Here is a 24,217-nt window from a genome sequence, read left to right on the forward strand (position 1 = left end):
AGAAAATATAAGTTTATCTCCATGATAAACAAGCTCTGTTTATCACGGGGACAAAAGTGTAATTTTTGTGGTGAAATGGATAAAACCGCTACCTCACGTTTTGCCTTGAAACCGCTAAAGTAGCGTAGCGGTTTTAAGGCAAAACCGCTACCTCAAGTGTCGGTTTTGCGCAAAAATGTTATTACTCCGTGATAAACGAAATTTGTTTATCACGGAGATTAACTGGGGCAGCCTCTTACAAAAGTGATGCAACTAAAAAAACGGAGGATGTATTAATTTAATGAAGCCTATTGCATTTGGAAAATATCTTGGATACCAATTTTTGATTATAACCAAATCTAAAGTCCCTTGATGCCAAGATCTTTCTTGCAAAATAATGGGTTTTTGGGTATTTTTTTTTTTTTTTTGGGAACTTTTACATGGTGACCTGTTATTTTTGCAAATTCAATTTGGAAGACATTTTTTTTACATGTTTTCAAGTGACCTGTTTTTTGCACAAGTATAAACAGTCCCCTTATATATGGCTAACCTGCCATATAATGATTGATTTTTAACCTTGGACTTAAAATTACTAACATAGCCTATAAAATTATTAACTTTTACACTAAAGGTTAGCCATAAAACACTAATAAGGGTACTCTATATTGTTATGCAAAACGAAGAGGGTCACTTGAGAATATGGACAAAAAAATGTCTTCCAAAATCTAGATAGAATTTGCAAAAATAAGAGGCCACCATGTAGAATTTCCCTTTACATTTATATTTCATTGGCCATTTTCTTATTTTTGATTTAGGAGAGGATTTCATCTGTTCCATATGGCTTTTTGGTCACCAACATTGTTGCAGTACAAAATTTGTCAGTGTTGTGTCGTACTTTTGTTTGTCAATTACATGAACTATCTGTGTTAGACTGCTTAAATGCGTGGATGATTTTGGTTCACTTACATGTAAAGTTGATTATGAGTAAAGATTCTCTGAGAATTTGCTTTGCCACATCCATCATAGCTGCTCCTGTAATTCAGTAATATCGATACACTACCTACAATTGTCACAGCATCATATAATCATATGTGTACAAAATTTTTACTGCGATGTGATTTTGACCAGGGCATAAGAATATAGGGAAAGAAACCATACAATAGATATCGTGACATTTTTTACCAGTAGATCACATCACTGAATGTGAAGGAAGTCCTTTCAATCATCTTACGAGGTTGTTCATTGTAGAAAATTGTAATGGAGTCTCCTTAACTTTGTAGTTCCTCCAAAACTGATCTAACCATAATCATCCACACATTTTGGTAGTCTGTCCAGAACTAGTTCACACAGGCTAACGTGCTGAAAAATTGGCATCATATAAAAACTTAATGTTTGTAAATGACAGAAATTTAATGAACAAAATTTTCTTGAAGCATCATATGGAATCTTTTTCATCGAAAAATAAGGAAATTTTTCCTAAAATTTACTTAAAAGGATACAAGGATCAATTTCAGGAAAACTTCGACAAATAGGAAAATCCATGAGTATCATGTTTGCGAAACCATGGCAATTATGAAGTAAGAAATTTAATGTTTGGGAAGAAGTACCTATCTAGTCCATTATAGTTTTATGAACCCCTTTATGTTGCAGGATTAATAGCAGCATAGTTGTCCAAGAAAAATCCGACAACAAAATATGAAATATTAGATGACTTTCATCATTTTGAGTTGATTGTTAACTGATGTTGCTGAGAGAGCATTCTAATTATAACGGATTGGTCAGATTCAGCTCTTGCATTACCTTGAAATTAAAGTAACCAGCTTTTGTATATGCAAATTTCTTAGCTAGCTTGCCTATCGTCTCTTTGATCTAGTTTGACTAATCTATCATTGTTGGCCCTTCAGGCACTGCAGTTTCTTGGTCTGATCTCTGGTTGCTTCTGCAAATACATGCCATTGCTCGTTCTAGATCCACAAGCTGTGCTAGTTGACCTACCAGTCACTCTTTCATCTCTTCTTTCAAGTATCAAGTGGGGAGGGGTTGCTGATGCTGCAGTTTCATGCCTCTGGACGTTAACTGTGCGTATCTACAGCTGGGCTAAGACCTTTACATGCATTGATGAATCACTCAATTTAGATATCGACCCAAGTGAAGCTGAAATGTCAAACTTGCTAATGCAGGTGCTATTGGATGCTTGCCATAATTTAAAAGAGTTTTTGCCTTTAAAAAATCAGCTTATGCTGGCAAACATGGTTATGTGCTGACATTTGCTTCTTTGAGTGACATGATTTTAACACCATGTTTGTGGTTTTTAACATTAATGTAATTTCTTTTCTTCTCCTTTATCTTCCTTAACAATGTATTCGATCTTTTGAATTTGTAGCACTTCATGTTAAAATCGTCAAATGGCACAAAAAACCAGGTGGAGTCTACTCTGGGTAATAGGTTAAGGATACAATTAAAAGGAAATTAGATTTGAAGCCTGGTTGAACAACTTAGATTTTATAATTTTTTTTTTTTTTTTTTTTTTTTTTCTGTGGTGAGTTTAATTACGGATTAATAAATATTTTATTTGGATAACACTAGTTGAACCACCGAGTGCGTACAACTTGGTTTGTGAGTATATATAATGAAATATTTTAGACACGTGATTTTGTACTCAATTACATTTTTGTTAATTAATATATTGTAGATCACAAATTCTAGAAAAAGGCCGGCTTACACTAACTTAGTGTAAAACCGGCCTACTTCTATCATCTGGATTGGGCTCACACGTGCTAGTCCAACGATTTTTTTTTTTTTTTACGTTTTATTTCTTAAAGTTATACTTCTATTCCTTAAAGTTACACTTTTATTCCTTAAAGTAATACTTCTATTTCTTAAAGTTACACTTCTATTTCTTAAAGTTACACTTCTATTTCTTAAAATTATACTTCTATTTAGGTTTTGTTGCAAAAATTCGTCGTTTAAGTCGACATCAAGTGCACAATCAACATCAATTGCACAATCAACGTTTGAAATTGGAGCTTGAATTTGTTTTTGAGATTGTAATAATTTGTGAATTAGAGAATTCATGGTTGTTTTGTTGAGAATTGCAGCGAATTTGAGAGATGTTTTGTTGCGGCTGCGAAATTGTGAGTGAGATGAAGTTTGAAGAAGAAGGTTGAAGAAGAAAATTGCGCTGTTTCTGATTTTATGCGAGTATATATGGAACAACCAGGATGCAACAATGGAAGCAATGGGGCTCGATTGAAAGTAGGACTTGAACCGAACTTGAGAGATGTTTGTTGCGGCTGCGAAATTGTGAGATGAAGTTTGAAGAAGGTTGAAGAAGAAGGGCACGTGTGAATCCGGTTTTACATTAGTGTTATTGTAAGCCGGTTGTACGCAAGTTGGATTGATTGTAGATTTAATTATTGAATATGTTTAAGACAATAAAACAAAGTTGTGGTAACAAATAGTAAATATGCAAGATCAAAATACATATGTATTGTACATATATTAAATTTGTTACAAGATTGTATTGTAGTACAAATATGTATAGCGTATATATTGAAAGGAAAATCGTCAACACACATACACATATATAAAGAAAATAGAACAAAGAGTATGCATGTGATTAGTGTTGGTATATATACTATTTACATCAAAGATACTTAGCACAACTACACGTGCGTGACGCGAATAATAATCACTACTTAATGTTATTTACAATTTTTTTTACTTTCTTTTTTTAATAAATTTGTAATTAATAAATTAATTGTTATGATTGTGTTAGTTGGAGGGTTAAGAGGATAAGTTTTGGTAATTGTATCCTCTTATTGTAATACCCCGAAAGATTCCTTCTTTTAGAATATCTTTTTTTTCTCTAAAGTGAAACATAAACTTAGAAAATAATCAAAATATTACCACCACTGTGATAACGGCTAAGGCTTTTCAAAGTCACACAACGGAAGACTATTTTTCAAAAATTCAAATAAAATAAAAGTTTAATAAAACAAACTCAAACTTTAAAACCAACTTACATTAAACCAATAACTTGGAACCATTTAAAGGCTCTTTCAAAAAACCAAACTAAATATATTAAAACAATAATTATATGTCAGTGTCAACAATTAAATAAATAATCTAATACAATAAGAAACAAAACAATGAAACATATAACCCTCTTCGCTCAATCCCATCATGCTTGGTGTTTCGGATGTTTTTAGTCCCTCGGGAGAGTTACAATACCGGGTATGAGCGCCTGATTCCTGTAACTGCAAAAACACGAAACTCCGGTTGGGTGGAGTTCCACCTCCGAAGATCAAGTTAGTATGATTCCGGATGAGTAAGCATGCGGAAAGTAAAATAGATGCCGGATGAGTAAGCGTGCGGAAAGTAAAATAGGTGTTTCTCTCTGATTCAGGGAGATTACGCAATTAACATTGCTCGGGATTTGTGTCTGTATTTATGAATGCAAAAAAAATGAGGATGATTCCTCTATTTATAACAGATGAGAATCTGCTCCTCCATTGGGGGTTCAATGCCACGTGGCATCCTCTGATTGGATCCCCTTGGGCCTGTATGAGAGTGACACGTGTCAGGGGTAATTTTTACCCCAAACATTTGCCCCTCAACGGTGTGACGTGGCTTGCCACGTGGCACCTGTGACACTTGCCACCATGCGGGAGGGCGACGGTTCGCCTCCTTCCCTCTATTTTATTTTTTTTTATTTTTTTTTTTTCAAATTTGAAGCTGAAGGGGGGAAGGTGACGGAAAACAACCTTCAACTTCAATACATCCGGATACCGATTGAGTATGTCTTTGCCCGTCTCACTAAGGTATCATTCTGACCTTGCCAACTTCAATGGGGCTCGATTGAAAGTAGGACTTGAACCGAACTTGAGAGATGTTTGTTGCGGCTGCGAAATTGTGAGATGAAGTTTGAAGAAGGTTGAAGAAGAAGGGCACGTGTGAATCCGGTTTTACATTAGTGTTATTGTAAGCCGGTTGTACGCAAGTTGGATTGATTGTAGATTTAATTATTGAATATGTTTAAGACAATAAAACAAAGTTGTGGTAACAAATAGTAAATATGCAAGATCAAAATACATATGTATTGTACATATATTAAATTTGTTACAAGATTGTATTGTAGTACAAATATGTATAGCGTATATATTGAAAGGAAAATCGTCAACACACATACACATATATAAAGAAAATAGAACAAAGAGTATGCATGTGATTAGTGTTGGTATATATACTATTTACATCAAAGATACTTAGCACAACTACACGTGCGTGACGCGAATAATAATCACTACTTAATGTTATTTACAATTTTTTTTACTTTCTTTTTTTAATAAATTTGTAATTAATAAATTAATTGTTATGATTGTGTTAGTTGGAGGGTTAAGAGGATAAGTTTTGGTAATTGTATCCTCTTATTGTAATACCCCGAAAGATTCCTTCTTTTAGAATATCTTTTTTTTTCTCTAAAGTGAAACATAAACTTAGAAAATAATCAAAATATTACCACCACTGTGATAACGGCTAAGGCTTTTCAAAGTCACACAACGGAAGACTATTTTTCAAAAATTCAAATAAAATAAAAGTTTAATAAAACAAACTCAAACTTTAAAACCAACTTACATTAAACCAATAACTTGGAACCATTTAAAGGCTCTTTCAAAAAACCAAACTAAATATATTAAAACAATAATTATATGTCAGTGTCAACAATTAAATAAATAATCTAATACAATAAGAAACAAAACAATGAAACATATAACCCTCTTCGCTCAATCCCATCATGCTTGGTGTTTCGGATGTTTTTAGTCCCTCGGGAGAGTTACAATACCGGGTATGAGCGCCTGATTCCTGTAACTGCAAAAACACGAAACTCCGGTTGGGTGGAGTTCCACCTCCGAAGATCAAGTTAGTATGATTCCGGATGAGTAAGCATGCGGAAAGTAAAATAGATGCCGGATGAGTAAGCGTGCGGAAAGTAAAATAGGTGTTTCTCTCTGATTCAGGGAGATTACGCAATTAACATTGCTCGGGATTTGTGTCTGTATTTATGAATGCAAAAAAAATGAGGATGATTCCTCTATTTATAACAGATGAGAATCTGCTCCTCCATTGGGGGTTCAATGCCACGTGGCATCCTCTGATTGGATCCCCTTGGGCCTGTATGAGAGTGACACGTGTCAGGGGTAATTTTTACCCCAAACATTTGCCCCTCAACGGTGTGACGTGGCTTGCCACGTGGCACCTGTGACACTTGCCACCATGCGGGAGGGCGACGGTTCGCCTCCTTCCCTCTATTTTATTTTTTTTTATTTTTTTTTTTCAAATTTGAAGCTGAAGGGGGGAAGGTGACGGAAAACAACCTTCAACTTCAATACATCCGGATACCGATTGAGTATGTCTTTGCCCGTCTCACTAAGGTATCATTCTGACCTTGCCAACTTCAATGGGGCTCGATTGAAAGTAGGACTTGAACTGAACTTGAGAGATGTTTGTTGCGGCTGCGAAATTGTGAGATGAAGTTTGAAGAAGGTTGAAGAAGAAGGGCACGTGTGAATCCGGTTTTACATTAGTGTTATTGTAAGCCGGTTGTACGCAAGTTGGATTGATTGTAGATTTAATTATTGAATATGTTTAAGACAATAAAACAAAGTTGTGGTAACAAATAGTAAATATGCAAGATCAAAATACATATGTATTGTACATATATTAAATTTGTTACAAGATTGTATTGTAGTACAAATATGTATAGCGTATATATTGAAAGGAAAATCGTCAACACACATACACATATATAAAGAAAATAGAACAAAGAGTATGCATGTGATTAGTGTTGGTATATATACTATTTACATCAAAGATACTTAGCACAACTACACGTGCGTGACGCGAATAATAATCACTACTTAATGTTATTTACAATTTTTTTTACTTTCTTTTTTTAATAAATTTGTAATTAATAAATTAATTGTTATGATTGTGTTAGTTGGAGGGTTAAGAGGATAAGTTTTGGTAATTGTATCCTCTTATTGTAATACCCCGAAAGATTCCTTCTTTTAGAATATCTTTTTTTTCTCTAAAGTGAAACATAAACTTAGAAAATAATCAAAATATTACCACCACTGTGATAACGGCTAAGGCTTTTCAAAGTCACACAACGGAAGACTATTTTTCAAAAATTCAAATAAAATAAAAGTTTAATAAAACAAACTCAAACTTTAAAACCAACTTACATTAAACCAATAACTTGGAACCATTTAAAGGCTCTTTCAAAAAACCAAACTAAATATATTAAAACAATAATTATATGTCAGTGTCAACAATTAAATAAATAATCTAATACAATAAGAAACAAAACAATGAAACATATAACCCTCTTCGCTCAATCCCATCATGCTTGGTGTTTCGGATGTTTTTAGTCCCTCGGGAGAGTTACAATACCGGGTATGAGCGCCTGATTCCTGTACCTGCAAAAACACGAAACTCCGGTTGGGTGGAGTTCCACCTCCGAAGATCAAGTTAGTATGATTCCGGATGAGTAAGCGTGCGGAAAGTAAAATGGGTGTTTCTCTCTGATTCAGGGAGATTACGCAATTAACATTGCTCGGGATTTGTGTCTGTATTTATGAATGCCAATAAATGAGGATGATTCCTCTATTTATAACAAATGAGAATCTGCTCCTCCATTGGGGGTTCAATGCCACGTGGCATCCTCTGATTGGATATCCTTGGGCCTGTATGAGAGTACACGTGTCAGGGGTAATTTTTACCCCAAACATTTGCCCCTCAACGGTGTGACGTGGCTTGCCACGTGGCACCTGTGACACTTGTCACCATGCGGGAGGGCGACGGTTCGCCTCCTTCCCTCTATTTTATTTTTTTTTTATTTTTTTTTTCAAATTTGAAGCTGAAGGGGGGAAGGTGACGGAAAACAACCTTCAACTTCAATACATCCGGATACCGATTGAGTATGTCTTTGCCCGTCTCACTAAGGTATCATTCTGACCTTGCCAGCTTCATCTTGATTTTTGATAAAGCTGCAGCCGGTCTCATGCCGTCTGGAGCTTCTTTAAGAAATCTCATGATGAATTGCACCCAATAGATCCTCAGCTGATTTACACCGTCTGGGGTGTCTTCAAGCAATCTCATTGTGAGTTGCATTCAATAGACCCTCAGCCGGTTTATACCGTCTGGGGTATCTTCAAGCAATCTCATTGTGAGTTGCATTCTATAGACCCTCGGCCGGTTTACACCGTCTGGGGTATCTTCAATAATATTTTCTTTTGAATTGCTTTGCGGTTCCCTCAGCCGGTCTCACATCGTCTAGGGTATGTGCGAGCAATTTCTTTCTAAGCTGCTTTGCTGACACCTCAACCGGTCTTATACCGTCTAGGGTATCTGCGAACAACCTCTTGATTTATTGTTTTAACGGATGCGCAGCCGGCTTTATGCCGTCTGTGGTAGTTCCGTACAATTTTCTTCATAAGTTGCCTATAATAGTCCTCAGCCGGTTTATACCGTCTGGGGGGTCTTTGGACAACCTATCATAAAAACTCCAGACTACTTGTTCTGTATGTCTACCACAACCGGTTTCTTCCGCCTGTGCTATCGTTGGGCAACATTGGTAATTAACCTTGCTTTCTTTTGCCAATTTGCAGTCTGTTCAAAGTGATACCGTCTGGGGTATCTTTGGTCAACAATCTCCAACTTCTTTCACCAACCTCTTCTTTCAACTACAAGGTAACGCCTCTATTCCTTTCTTTTTTGGAGGTTTTTAAACTTTCTCGGCTGTATATATTGTTAGAATAATGGGCTCACCAACACACACACGACACACCACGATTTAGAGGTTAGTCGGTCTCCTGGTACGGCTGAGTCTGGGACTGGGGGGTGCCGCCTTTGGGTACTGGGACTCTCCTTGTTCATCTCCAAAAACCGACCGTCTCTGTCTCTGTGTAGGACGCAATGGCTCAAACTAGGAAAACAACCGTTGATCCAGAGTACAGAGGGGAAACCTCTGAAGAATTGCCGCCTGACTCGAATCAGGTTGAGATGACAAGGGATCTCCGCATGGCACCCCAAGCACTTCTAGTGATGGAATACTGGGGTTGGGTCAGGAAGGCGGTGAAGATGCCGCCTCTCCCTCCAGGGTTGAACAGGATAACCCTTCAGAGAACGCGAGCGGTGAAGAGACCGCCTCCTCATCCGGTTCAGAGCAAAGCGGCAATAGCTGCAGCCTTCTTACACCAGATGCAGATAGCGAGGAGGAGGAGAGGCCCACATGGAACAATAAGGGAGACCCTTTCCTTATCGTTGTCTCTGCAAAAGATAGGGCGAGCATGGCCAGAAACTTAGAGGACTTTGTCAAAATACGTCCTCTTGGAGAAGATTAGAGAATAATCGTGCCGCCTGAGATGGGCACCATAGTCTGGGAAGGCGGTGTTCTTAGCCGGTCTCCGCTTCCCTTTGCATAACACCATCAAGGCCATTCTTAGAGGGTATGGTTTGGGTATTTGGCAGTTAACCCCCAATTCCTGGGTTAACATTTTGGGCTACATTGCCGCCTGCGAAATGCAGAACATTAACCCCGGCTGGGAGGCCTTTTCCCATATGCATTATTTGAGTCGTAGCCCAGGCGGTGGAGAGCTTGGTATACACTGACCACCTACCCTCAGTATCTGAAGACCCTGGACAAGCCGTCCAAGTGGTCAGACTGGAAGAACCGGTTTTATCTGGTTTCGGCCCCCACCAAGGAAGAAAACCGGGAGTATAGGACATACAACCGGAAGCCAAACCTCCTGGGTCACAAATGTAAAAAGCCTCGTGTCCCGGATGAGGACTACGAGAGGATAATTGAGGCGGGGTTTTTTGAACAAACCACAACCACCCTCTCTAATGGAGAGTTAATAAGCGTACCAGAGAATTGGGTACCAAAGCACGAAGTCCTTCGTGATGAGGCGTTCTTGTCCGCCTGTAAACTTAGCACTCAGTTTGAAAAACGTAGGTTGCACTAGTGCTTGATCCTGTTTTGCCGTTTGTACAGGATATGCTTTCTCGACTCTCTTCTAACCGGATGGGTTCTTTTTTGCAGTGCGAGCCTTAGCCATGTTGTAAGCAGAAAAAAAACACCGGCTAAGTCCGCCAAAGAAATCCAAAAAGAAAATGCGGAGAAGAAACTTGCTGCCCAGGCGGCAAAAAATAAGATATACTGCTTTTCCTCTCTTTTCCCTTGTTTAACTCACTTGACTGTCTTGCCGGCTGACCTTTTGTGCGCTTGCTTTTTCAGGATGGGAGCAAGGCCCTCCGCTCCCTTACCAAGCTAATCAGGCCTCGGCCGGGGGAGGAGCCGGCCAATCAAAATAAGGCGAGGAAGATTTCCTCCAATACAGTTCCTAGCCGGCTAACGTTTGGGGGTAAAACTGTCAAAAACACAGGCCTGAGATTCAATCTTACTTCCAGGCAGTCGGATGTCCCAGAGGCATCCAAGGGAGCGGCGTCGCCTAGGGCATCCGGTGCCTCAGTACCGGCTGAGGGCAGTCATGACCCTCGCCCAATATCACAAGGTACAATAGATCCCTTCAGCCCTTCTTTGCTTGGCAAGCCCATGCGGATCAAGTCGCACTCCCAGCTCCAGCCAGAAGACTCTTCTGGCAACCGACAGTTAATAGGAGGGAAGTATGTTTCCTTCTCACCATCATTTTCTGGTGCAGATCTCTCCCCTCACTGGCTGGATGTATAGCAGTACGCCCGGGCCATGCTGAAGGCGATCCCCAAAGAAGAGAAGGAAGCGATCTCAGGGATCAACACCTTCAATGCCGTCCGGGTCATGGTCGGCCTGGCTGAGGTATGAATTCTTTCAACACCTTCAAGTTATTATGCCGTCTGACCCCTTTTAACACCGCTTGGGTCTTTGCAGTCAATGCTTCGCGTGGAAGGCCTCAAGAAAGCTTACGCCCGCAAGCAAGAGGAGGTAAGACGAGCTAAACGAGATGCGTCCAATGCTCTTAACGTTGCCCAATATTCCATGATTATGCATGAATTGAAAACTAAAGGTATAATCATGCAACAGGCGGACTCCATCAAGACGCTTCAGAAGTCTCTCAATGAAGCTAACACAAAGATCCACAATCTCCAGGCGGAGAAGGAGAATGCTGAGACGAGGTGAAGAGGGCGTCGGATTCTCTTAAACTCCTGGAACTAACCAGGAAGAAGAATTCTTTGCTGCTGACTGAGAACGTCCGCCTGAAGAAGGAGGCGGCTTCAGCCAGTCAGAACTTCCAAACCACCCTGGAAGTAGAACAAAGCCGGCTCATTAAAGAGAATGAGAAAGACTGCGCCAACCGAATGCAACTGGCTTGGTCCCTGGTGCATTCGGAAACGGAATATGCCGTCTAGGAACTTGCCATTGAGGCACAGGAATGGAACCAGCCGGCTCCGGAGCCTTATGAGGAGTGGGCCAAGAAGCAGATCGAAGCCATGTAGGCGGAGATCGACACAGACAGAGGAGAGGAGCCTGATGAGAATCAAGAGATTGTCCCTCCTGCTTCGGAGACCGCCTCTAAGGACCCGGCTCAGTCTTAAGCCTTTTTGTCTTCAACTATTTCCGGCCTGCGTGCCGTGTATTTCATGTATCACTTTCACCGGACAGGGGTCCGACTAACATTTGAACGAATTTATTTTATATACATATACCGACCAGGTTGATTGACTTTGTCATTTCAATTCAATTCTTTTCAATTTTTTGCAACTTTTGACTTTTTGCAATATTGTTTTGCTTGCTCTTACGATATGCCGAATGTATTAGCTATGTATGCCCTTGGATGGTTGGTTGCTTAGTTGCTATTCTAAGCAGGCAGCCGTCCATTATTATCCTGATAAATGAACAAATTTGCCGGCTTTATGCAGGCGGCCTAGGACCGGACGCATGCTCTTTAAACCCTTGTTAAGTATGACAAGGTCTAGCCTTGTTTCTGATGTCATAGCCGGCTGTATTGATTTCTTGCAACAGCCGGTTGCGCACTAAAGTGTAATTTGCCGCCTATATTGCCATGGGGTAATAGCAAGGCGGATGCTGGGGTCAACAAGGTTTGCACTTAGGCATGGATCATTGAGCCGGCTGGGGTGCTTTTGGGCAAAAGCCGGCTGCTGATGCTACTTTTCGGCTATATTGCCTTGGGGCAATAATCGGTTGCGACCTATGATGCTACTTTCTGGCTGTATTGCCTTGGGGAAATAGCCGGTTGTAGTATGACAAAATTTGCTGGTTGTATTGCCTTGGGGCAATAGCTGGTTACAATTTTTAAGATGATTTTGAAGTTAATTAGGGTTGAACTTTAGGATAGAAGCGGGGGCCAGCTGTAGTGCTTTTGGGCAAAGCCGGCTGATTAACAAGATTTAATTCACCGTCAGTATTGCCTTGGGGCAATAGTTGGGTGTATCTTGTTTGGAAAAGATCATTTGAACGGACATGTGTTATCTTTAACTTAACCGGTTAAATCCGTTTGAGTTCATGACGCATAGAACAATGTACCACCCGCAAGGAAGATGTTCTCTTCGATGAATTTACCCGGATGGGCGTCGCCGGATAACTACTTAGGGTTAAAGTAGTTGGTTTAAAATATGTTGGCTTTGGGCCTTTAAAGAGCTAAGTTAGGTACTTAGCTTCTTATTTTGAGCAAACGGGTGCCCGGTTGTGCATTGCACAGTTAGGTCTTGTTAGATGCCCGGTTGTGCATTGCACAAGGGACTTAGGGGATGCCCGGTTGTGCATTGTACATGGGACTTAATACAAAAAATTGAAATAAGGTATTCCTTTCATTCATTTACTCTTTACAAAAAGTATTTACAATCTCTTTAGAAGTAGTACTTTTTCAAGTTATCTACATTCCAGGTTCTGGCTAACTGCTGCCGTATGGTGTTTCCAAGCGGTAGGTGCCGCCTCTTACTTCTTCAAAAATCTGGTAGGAACCTTCCCAATTGGGGGTTAGCTTTCCTTGTTCATTTGCCTTACCGGTTGCCTCCATTTTTCGTAACACAAAGTCCCCTACTTTGAGGGGTCGCTTGTGTACTCTTTTGTTGTAAGTCCTTGTCATTCTTAGACGGTATATCTCATGATGCAAGGCGGCGTTGCCCCTGCGCTCCGGGAGTGAATCCAATGCTAGATGCATGGCCTCACAATTAGCCTCCTCGTCATAGAGCATGACTCGGAGTGTTGGCTCGTAAAGTTCAATAGGCAAGACGGCTTCAGTGCCATATGTCATGAGAAACGGGGTTTCACCGGTTGCCCCCTTTTCTGTTGTCTTGATGGCCCAAAGGACGTGAGGTAACTCATCCACCCAAAGACCACCGGCTCTTTCAATCTTCTTTTTTATTCCGTCTGAGATGAGCTTGTTGAAGGCTTCAACTTGGCCATTTGCATGGGGCCAACCAGCAGATGCAAAACAATGTGAGATCCCCTGATCTCCCAACCAATTCTTGAGGGCAGACGTCTCAAACTGTGGACTGTTGTCAAAGACCATAGACATAGGAACCCCAAACCTGGTGATGATGTTCCTCCAAATGAAGGAGATGACGTCCTTTGTCTTGATGCTTTTGACCGCCTCAACCTCAACCCACTTGGTGAAGTAATCTACAACCACCATAATGTATCTTCTGCCGCCTGTGGCAGGCGTATAAGGACCCAAGATGTCCATGCCCCATTTTGCAAAAGGAACCGGGCTGTAGATAGCCGTAAGATCTGTTGCCGGATGGTGTATGAGCCGGCCAAACCTCTAGCACTTGTCGATTTTCTTTACCAAATCCATGGCGTCTGCCTCAAGGGTGGGCCAAAAGTAGCCTTGCCGCCTGGCCCTCTTTGCTAGAGACATGTCGCCTATATGTGATGCACAAAAGCCCGCATGCAGGTTCTCTAGCACCTCTTTTCCCCTTTCTGGGGTAACACACTTCAACAAGGGCTGGAGGTAACCCTTTATGAAGAGTTCCCCCTTGTACATTTCAAAGCTCAGAGCTCGCTTTTTGAGTGCAGCCGCTTCTGAAGGGGCATCCGGCAGAGTGCCGTCCACCAAATATTCTCGGATGGGGTTCATCCAGGTAGAGCTTCGGTCAAGAATTCCAATGGGATCATGCTCAATACTTCTTTTTTCCATGACCTCCCAGAAGACTGACCTAGGCGTATCACAAGTGGCGGATGAGGCCAGTTTGGACAAAGCATCCGCCTGATTGTTTTCTGACCGGGGATTGACTTAGATGAAACTCATCAAGTGTCCCCGCCTCGTCCTTGACCGCATGAAGGTATTTGATCATTGCCGGATGGGTGGCCTCGTAGTCACCATTGAATTGGCTAACGATCAGTTGAGAATCCGAGCAGGCGTCAACTTTCCTTGCCCCTACCGCCTTACACATGCGTATACTGGCTAACAGGGCTTCATACTCAGCTTAATTGTTTGAAGCTTGAAACTTGAACTGTAGTGCATACTCGTATGTGTCTCCTTCCGGAGACTTGCAAATTACGCCTGCACCACAGCCGTTCAAGGTAGAACTTCCGTCTACGAATAACTTCCAAACCTGATTGGTATTCTCCGGTTGTGCCGGCTTAGTCATTTCAACAATGAAGTCGGCAAACGCCTGACCTTTCACTGCCCGCCTAGGCTCGAAAGTTATCTCCAGGCTTTGCATTTCAACAGCCCACTTGATCATTCTACCGGATGACTCTATAGTAGTCATTGAACGCTTGAGTGGCTGATCAGTATAGACAATCACCGGATGAGCCAAGAAGTAGGGCTTCAGCCGCTTGACTGCTTTGTAAAGAGCCAGCCCAAAATTTTCAATCATTGGGTATCGGAGCTCAGCATTTCTGAGTATATGGCTGATGAAATATACCAGGAGCTGCTTACCGTTTCGCTCAGCAAGGAGAACAGCACCGAGAGAGTGATCTGAGACGACTAGATACATGTAGAGAACCTCCTTAGGCAGGGGACTCACTAGCCTTGGCAAAGAATGCAAGTGTTGCTTTAACCTTTGAAATGCCGCCTCAGCCTCTTCTCCCCATTCAAATCTAGACCTCTTCCCGATTGCCTGGAAGAAGTAAAGGCACTTGTCACCTGACCGGCTGAGGAATCTTCCTAATGCCGCCAGACAATCGGTTAACTTCTGGGCCTCCTTGACAATGCGGGGTGACTGCATGTCAATCACCGCCTGTACCTTTTCCGGATTTGCCTCTATGCCTCTGATCAATCAGAAATCTAAGAAACTCCCCAGACTCAACACCAAAGACACACTTCTTGGGATTAAGCATGACCTTGTACCGCCTGAGGGTGATGAAGGTTTCTCGGAGGTCGGCTAGGTGATCCGCTTGTAGCTTGGATTTGACTATCATGTCATCAATATACGCCTCTACGTTCCTTCTGATTTGATTGATGAAAACCGTGTTAATCATTCGTTGGAAGGTAGAAGGCGTATTCTTCAGCCCAAACGACATCACCGTGTAGCAGTACAACTCCTGATCAGTGACGAAGGTTGTCTTCTCCTGATCCTTCTTCCATAGGGGAATCTGATGGAAGCCTGAATAGGCGTCCATGAAGCTCATCAAGGCATGGCCGGCTGTAGATTCGACCAGGCTGTCGATCTTAGGAAGTGGGTAGCTATCCTTTTGACATGCCTTGTTCAGATGTGTGTAATCTACACACATCCGCCAGGTACCATTCGGCTCCTTGACAAGAACAACATTTGCTACCCAATCCGGGTAGTAGCATTGCCGAATGAACCCGACATCAAGGAGCTTTTTGATCTCAGCGGCTGCCGTCTGAGACCTCTCCTCACCATGATTCCTCTTCTTTTGCCTAACCGGTTATATTTTGAGATCAACGACCAACTTGTGAACGGCTAGATCCGGGTTGACGCCTGACATCTCCTCCACTTCAAAGAAAAATATGTCTTTGTACTATCTCAGAAGTTGGAGCAAGTCTGCCACCAACTTTTCAAAAGCAATCGTCCCAACCTTGACTGTTCTGTCAGGGCGGCTGTCGTCCAGGACAACATCAACACTCTCACCAGCCGGGTGGGTTCTGGAGTCATCCGGCCTTTCCCCGGCTAGTGATGCTATTTGGTTTTTCGGGTGGGGGCCAATTGGTCTGCCATTCGCTTTTTACCGGCTGCCTTGGGAGCAGTTGCAGTTTCCTCATTGTCAAGGTCGACGGGCTCCTCATTATGGCCGGTTGCAATTGCAGTCGGCTTGACGTCTGTGAAAGGAATGGTGTCCTTCCAACAAGTGTATTCTTCCGACAGAGGGTTCAGAATTATTACAGAGTTAATTCTTCAGTAAGATCAAGTGATCGGAATGCCTAGGTGGAGGTCACTTCCGATCAGTAATATCGAGGTACAATTGATATTACAGCTTGATCTTAACTGAACCCTTCGGGTCGAACCCAATCAAATCACCGATTCGAGACGACGAATTAATCCGAAAGGATTTAATGAGTCAAAAGAGTTTTACGAATACAGACGTCGGATATTGAGCCTAGGGCGTCGAGACCGAGCGTCGCAAAATCACAAAGCGACAAGTATGAACATAACCCCAGCACCACACTGGCCTAGCCATGTGGATGCTATGCTAGTACGAGCTAGCATGCACCTAGCATGGCTAGGCGCAAGCCTAAGCACACTAGGTGTGATGGGCGCACTATCCCAGCCTAGGCGCACCATCGCAGCCTAGGCGCACCATCGCTGGCCTATCGCAAGCACTAGGCGCACCAAGAGCACCTGACAGCCTATCGCAAGCACTAGGCACACCAGGAGCACCTGGCAGCCTATCGCAAGCAATAGGCGCACCAGGCGCACCAGGCAGCCCATCGTAGCATGCGTTCTGCCTTGCGTGCTAGCCTTCGCATGGCAGCACCAAGCAGCGCACCATGCGTGTGTGAGGGCCTGGGCGCCAGCACATTGCTAGGCCACGCACAACAGCCCAGCAACGCTACGCACCAACGCTGCTAGGGGATGCGTGGGTGTGCGTGAGATGCTAGTGCCTGTGCGTGTGCGAGAGGTGCTGCGAGGCAAGGGGCCACCAAGCGTGGCTCGCTAGCAGCACGCATGCTGGCTATGCGAGCATGTGCGAGAAGTGCAGCGGGGATGCGTGTGGTGTGTGGGATGCTGGGGCCAGCGCCAGCACAATGTGCTAGCAGCGCCAGGCGCTAGCACAAAGCACCAGCACTGGCACAACCCAGCACCAGCGTGCACTGGCTAGCTAGGATGCTGGGCAGCAAGGTAGTGCTAGCTGGCAGCACTAGCTGGCAGCTAGCTAGCCTCCTTGACCCGTTTTTTGTGCATGCATGTGGGGACCAATCAAGGGCCTTGGGGAGCAAGGCAAATGGTCCCCCCCTCCTAGCCTTGGCCATCACTCATTTGCATATGATTGTGCCACTTGTCGCAATGTGATTAAGTTGATTATTTATTTAATTTGGAATTAAATAAATTGTTGATTTTACCAACTCTCCCACATTGATGGGAGATTGGAAATCAAGGGTGCATTTCCCTATAAATACCAAAGGCATGGTATTGGGAAATACACAACCTTGAGTGGAATTAAAAAGGCAACTCTTATAATTAGAGTAAACCTTTGATTCTTAAAACTCATAGTTTTTTTTTTGTCCGGGTCTTGACTAACCTTCAAGACTTGGGACGCTCGGGTCGGGTCGAGGTTACGATCCGTCGGAGATCTCGTAGTTTCAGGATTTTGAAGTAAGAGCTCTTCGGGAGCGAAGCACGCAACAAAGGTATAATTCTTGTTCTTAATCTTGCTTGATTAAGTTTATTATGCTTGTTAATTGCTTTAATTAAGGGGCGGGTCTTGGGGGGTTTCCTTCCGCGTAGTGTCGGGTCACTACAAAACCCTACAGACTGAGAGGTAGCACTCCCTAGTCGTCTTTTGGTCCCCGCACAGGGCACCGACTAACCTGTCATCCCTCTCAAACTTAATCATCATAAGGGATGGGATGATGACTAACTTGGACTCGTTGAGGGTAGGACGACCCAATATGAGATTGTAGGCGATCAATTCCTCGACCACCAAATATTTGACAACCATGTGCCGCCCTTCCCCCTTGTCTCCTAGCCGGATGGGAAAATGAATCCTTCCCACCGGATGCACCACTCCTCCCCCAAAGCCGACTAGGGGGTGGGGAGCCTTGTGCTTACTGCTTGGCTTGTACTTGAGCTTTGTCAAGCACTGGTAACTGATCAGGTCAGACGAGCTCCCGGTATCAATTAAGATCCGGCCAACTCGTTGGTTGGCTACCTTGCATTCGATGACAATGGGGTCATCGTGGGGCCGCCTGACCGTACCCCAATCCTTCTCAGAGATGAAGACCTCAGGGAAGGTGTCTTTCGACGCCTAACCCTCATCCTCTGGGTTGGACAACTTCCGGATGTTATCCTTGGTACCCCGGATGGTAGGACCCCCACCTGCGATGGTGAAGATGTGCTTTTCATCAGTTTCAGAGCTCGCAGCCGGTTTTTAGGACGGTTGTCCACCGCTTGATTTGGGGTTGCCCTTGGATTTAACCACGTAGGATTTCAAATCCCCTATGTCAGCCAAACGGTCCAATAGCCGCCTGAGGCTATAGCAACCATTGGTGTCGTGGCCGACATCCTCATGGAACTGACAGTATTTGCTCTTGTCTCTGTTCTTGAGAGAGCTCTTCATTGCGGCCGGTTCTCAATTGTCAACCGGTCTTTTGTCTCCATGAGGATGGAAGAGCAGTCTTTGTTGAACTCGTACTTGGGGACCTACGGTTCCAACTTTTTTTGTTTCTTCTAGGACGGCTAACCAGAGCGGTCTGCTGCCCAGACTTCTTTTCTTTTCTTTTCTTCCTTTTTGGGCGGCTGAGTTGGCCGACTCTCTTTTTTCTCGGATTGCCTGGGCTCTGATGGGTGCTTGATGGCACAGAGTTTGGTTGCCTGTATATAGGCCTTCGCCTCCATCAGCGCCTCCTGGAGGGTAGCTACCAACTTACGGACAAGGTCAAATTTGACAGTTGACCCATCCTTCAGACCCTTAAAGAAGTCTGTATATGCAACTTCGTAAGATAGCCCCTGAATATGAATTCTCATCAGATTGAACCGTCTGACATAGGATTGAAGTCCTTCCTTATCACCCCGCTGAATATCCCCTAGGTCGATACTCGTCTTTTTTGCAGGGATGTTCATGGAGAAAGTGGACGCAAACAAGTATGCGAGCGTCTTGAAGTTATTGATGCACCTAGCCGGCAGGTTGCCAAACCATCGTTGGGCTATGCCCTTCAATGTAGCCGGGAAGCATCTGCACCAGGCGGCGTCATCCAACCCCTGTAAATACATGAGGTTGATGTATGCCATTAGGTGGTCTTCCGGGTTAGTGGTACCGTCATAGGCACCAACCAACACATTTTTAACCTTGGACGGCTGTGCCGCCTCATTTATTTCCCGGGAGAAAGCCGAAGGCTATTCCCCAAGGTTTAGCAGCCGGAGCTGCCAGTCCATAAGCTGGACTTGGTATGCCGCTTGACCCCCGAAGGGAGCCGACTGCATGAATGGAGATCCATACGGGGCATATTGCTGTTGGGGCACATACGGAGCCTGCTGGATCACGTGAGGGCCAGTACGTGTGGACACGCCGTATAACTGACTCCCTTGTTGCGTCTCCGAATTCTTCATTGAGGCCGACTGAGTCATGCTCTGACTTCTCTTCTCCTGGATGAACATCAGGGCGTCAGAGAAAGTCTTCTTTGACCCATCCGGCTGTGTATGCTGGATGGCCTTCCTTTGCCCTGATTCAGGGAAATAAAGTTTAGAGAGGTCGACCAGGGCCCCAACCGTCCCTTTGGGTTTTGGGGTGAGGAGTATGTATGGTTTCGTAGTGACCCTCACTACGCGGAATGAAACCCCCCAAGACCCGCCCCCATAATTAATGCAACTAATACAAGCAAAACATAATTAAAACATAATTAAGAGAAAGGATAAGAATTATACCCTCGATGCGTGCTTTGCTCTTACACCGAGCTCTTACTTCAACCTCGATAATGCGAGGCCTCCAATGGGATCGGACCCTCGAACCCGACCAGATCGTCCTAAGCCTCGAAGGTTAGTCAAGGCCCGGACAAAATATAAACTTGGAGTTTTACGAATTTCAAGGTATACTCAACAATGGAGTTTCCTTCACTTTTCCACTCAAGTGTGTTCTTTCCCAAATACCCAAACTTTGGTATTTATAGGGAAATGAACCCTTGATTTTCATTCCTTAACCAATGTGGGAGAATGAATAATATTGATAATTAATTTAATTCTAAATTAAATAAATAATCAAATCAATCACAATGCAACAAGTGTTAAGGGAAGAGAGAGAATTAAGTGAGGACCAAGAGTAGGTAGGGGGGGGGGGGAGCATTGCCTTGCTCCCCAAGGCATTGCCCAAGGGTTGGTCCCCACCCCTCACTAAACCGGCATCAAGGGGCTACTGGGCTGGCAGCCAGCTAGCACGCCAGCTAGTAGTGTCAGCAAGCCCAGCCAGCTAGCACCAGCCCAGCCACCACAAGCTTGATGCGTGTGGCTGTGCTGGGCAGTGCCTACGCTGCTGCTGCTTGATAGGCGTTGTGTGCTGCTAGCTAGGCACTACTGCCCAGCTATCGCACACGTACACGTAAAGCCAGGCTAGCTGTTGCGTAGTGTTGCTGCCTAGCCCCTCCTCGCACACACTCGCATAGCCAGCATGCGTGCTGCTAGCGAGCCACGCATGCTTGGCAATGCCTCTCTAGCCACACGCACAGCCTTGCTGGCTTGGTGCGATGCACACGCACATGGCTACGCTGCCTAGTGCTGTGTTGTATGCTGCGATGGTGCGATAGCCCTGGGCATGCACACGCACGCACACGCAAGTGCCTAGCACTGCGATGGTGCTGTGCTTGTGCGATGGCACACACACACACACACACGCAGTGCCTAGCACTGCGATGGTGCTGTGCTTGTGCGATGGGATGTACGAAGGTGCTGTGCTTGTGCGATGGGCTGTGCGAAGGTGCTGCCATTCCATGCGAAGGCTTCGATGGGCTTCCTTGTGCGCCTAGCACACATGGTGCGCCTAGCACACACATGGTGCGCCTAGGCTTGCGATGAGCTAGCATAGCCTAGCACTTCACATGGCTAGGCCAATGTGATGCTACGACTATGTTCGTACTTGTTGCTTGTGATTTTGCGACGCTCGATCTCGACGCCCTGGGCTCGATATCCGACATCTGTGTTCGTAAAACTCCGACGACTCATTAAATCCTTCGATTGGGTTCGACCTGAAGGGTTCAGTTAAGAATAAGCTGTAATATGAAATATATCTTAATATTACTGATCAGAAGCGGCCTTTACCTAGGTATTCCGATCACTTGACCTTAATGAAGAATTAGCTCTGTAATAATTCTGAACCCTCTATCAGAATAATACACTTGTTTGAAGGACACCAGTCCTTTCAATCTCCCACTTGTCCTTCCGGACAAGTGTGCATACAGTGTATAGCCCATTTCCTATGTCGCTTAATGTCTCTTCGTGAACTATAAGGTAATATCTATCGTCGTCCTTATTACGTTCAGAAGTGTTTCTCGATCTCCGAGTTCGACTGTCAATAAGCAGATGATTTCTAAAATCCATCTGAGCACGACCATGCATTTTCACAGTCTCCCTCTTCGAGCGGCCTTGTAAACAACAAAGACATGTTCCCTTTTGTTAATAGGGGGACATTTTCAGTCTTGCATTGTAAGTTTCTCTTACTAAGAGGACCTAATCTCCTGAGTGTTCCCGTTATGATCCCCAGTTACGGCAGACGTTAGGCAACATCAAGGAGACTAGTACTCAAACAAGAAAACTTCACAATACTCATGGTCGAGGAAATAAGTTCCGATAGCTATATTGAGAAATGTACTTATGACGTTTTAAATCTCTTAAAGTACTCTCATAGGTCGATCCAGTGCAGTCCCGAACTGGCACCTGTGCAAATGATTTATGACCATCATGTCCTTGCAGCACAGGAAACGGTGCTATAAATCATACTACACACTAATCTCTGGTGGTCATCAATCGTCCATCAGTTAGATGACCTTGATTAGGGATAATTTTCGATTTAAATATTCAATGTTCACTTAACAGGTGTTTCTTTATCCAAGACATGGTCTTGATACCCTGTTTTGAATATTTCCATTAATCGAATGGACTCATTATTTAATTCTAAACCATAATTAAATAGCAATGGAGTGAAAAATAATTTTGCATTAAAAATTAATTACTCCATTAATGAATGGTTTCAATACAGTGTCTTACATTAAAACATCAAGTTTAATTAAAACACATGTACAGGGAGTTTCAAAGCCAGTCTCCAACGTGCTTGATTCCCATTGCCTCAATGTGCCTGTTGTGTTTCACTTGAGGCAGAGGTTTAGTCAAAGGATCGGCCACATTATCATCCGTGCCGATCTTGAAAATTCTTATTTCACCTTCGGATTTCCATTCCCGTATCATGTGAAAACGTGTTTGGACATGTTTGACCTTCTGGTGTTCTCTTGGCTCCCTGGCCTGAGCGATAGCTCCATTGTTATCATAGTAGAGATCTATCGGACCCTTGATGGAGGGTACAACACCAAGTTCACTAACGAACTTGCGAATCCAAACAGCCTCCTTAGCGGATCTTGAAGCAGCCAAGTATTCGGCTTCAGTTGTAGAATCTGCAGTGGTGCTCTACTTGGCACTCTTCCAGCTAAACGCTCCTCCATTCAGACAGAATATGTACCATGACTGTGACTTGAAGTCGTCTCTGTCAGTCTGGAAGCTAACGTCGGTGTAACCTACAACAACTAGGTCTTTATGGCCACCATAAACCAGGAATTTATCCTTGTTCCTTTTCAGGTACTTCAGGATATTCTTGGCCGCAGTCCAATGCGCCTCTCCTGGGTTTGATTGGTATCGGCTCGTAGCACTTAAAGCATACGATACATCTGGCCAGGTACATATCATGGCATACATGATCGACCCAATTAGCGAAGCATATGGAATGTGATCCATTCTCTCTCGCTTAACAGGTGTCCGGGACACTGTTTCTTGCTGAGAGTTACGCCATGGGACATGGGTAGATGCCCTCTCTTGGCATTCTCCATGTGGAATCGTGCTAGTACCTTATCAATGTAAGTACTCTGGCTCAATCCAATCATCCTCTTAGATCTATCCTTGTACATCTTGATGCCAAATATGTATTGTGCCTCTCCTAAGTCCTTTATTGAAAAGCACTTTCCCAACCAGCCCTTTACGAACTCTAGTAATTTTGTGATGTTTCCAATGAGCAGTATGTCATCGACATATAGGATTAGGAATGCAATGTCACTCCCACTGACCTTCTTGTATACACAAGATTCATCTAGATTTTTAATAAAACCATACTTGTTGATGGCTTCATCAAATCGTAGATTCCAACTCCTGCTGGCTTGCTTTAGTCCATAATTGGACTTCTTAAGCTTACAAACCTTTCCAGCGTTGCTTGGATCAACAAAACCTTCTGGCTGTGTCATAAACACAGTTTCTTCCAAAATCCCATTCAGGAAGGCGGTTTTGACATCCATTTTCCATATTTCATAATCGTAATATGCAGCAATCGCTAGGATCATCCGGACAGACTTTAGCATTGCAACCGGTGAAAAGGTTTCATCATAGTCAATCCCGTGGATTTGTCTATAACCTTTCACCACCAGTCTAGCTTTTTATATTGATACATTTCCATCCTTGTCTGTATTAAATTTGAAGATCCATTTGCAACCAATGGGTGTGTAACCCTCGGGCAAATTCACCAAGTCCTAGACTTGATTTTCAGACTTGGAGTCCATCTCGGATCTCATGGCCTCTTGCCATTTAGCAGAGTCAGGGCTCGTCATAGCTTGTTTTTATGTCGCTGGCTCATCGCCATCCATTACTAGGATATCTTGATCATCGGTTAAGACAATACCAAGGTATCTGTCTGGTTGAGATCTTTGCCGTTGTGACCTACGAAGGGTAATGGGTTGAGCATTTACATTGTCTGTTTGATTCTGACCAATCTTCTCAACTGCTTCCAAAGCACTTAGATTGTCAGTTTTATCAGGTTGACATTTTTGCTCGCCCTCTCGAACTTCGTCGAGTTCGATTTTCCTCCCACTTGTCATTTTGGAAAGGTGTTCCTTCTCCAAAAAGACAC

General features: G+C 43.5%; 1 protein-coding gene across 2 annotated transcripts in view; it reads left to right on the forward strand.

Moving 5' to 3' along the window:
• LOC110682876 (protein RST1-like) overlaps positions 1-2,459 on the forward strand; it is a 44,238-nt gene extending 41,779 nt beyond the window's left edge. For both annotated transcript variants that reach the window (XM_021859215.1, XM_021859216.1), the window contains exon 25: positions 1,884-2,459. In XM_021859215.1, the coding sequence (XP_021714907.1) occupies positions 1,884-2,243 (360 nt within the window). In that variant the 3' untranslated portion in view covers positions 2,244-2,459. The remainder of the gene's footprint in view (positions 1-1,883) is intronic.
• Positions 2,460-24,217: the final 21,758 nt, after the last annotated feature.

The sequence above is a fragment of the Chenopodium quinoa genome, unplaced genomic scaffold (assembly GCF_001683475.1).
Source record: "Chenopodium quinoa cultivar QQ74 unplaced genomic scaffold, ASM168347v1, whole genome shotgun sequence".
NCBI lineage: Eukaryota > Viridiplantae > Streptophyta > Magnoliopsida > Caryophyllales > Amaranthaceae > Chenopodium > Chenopodium quinoa.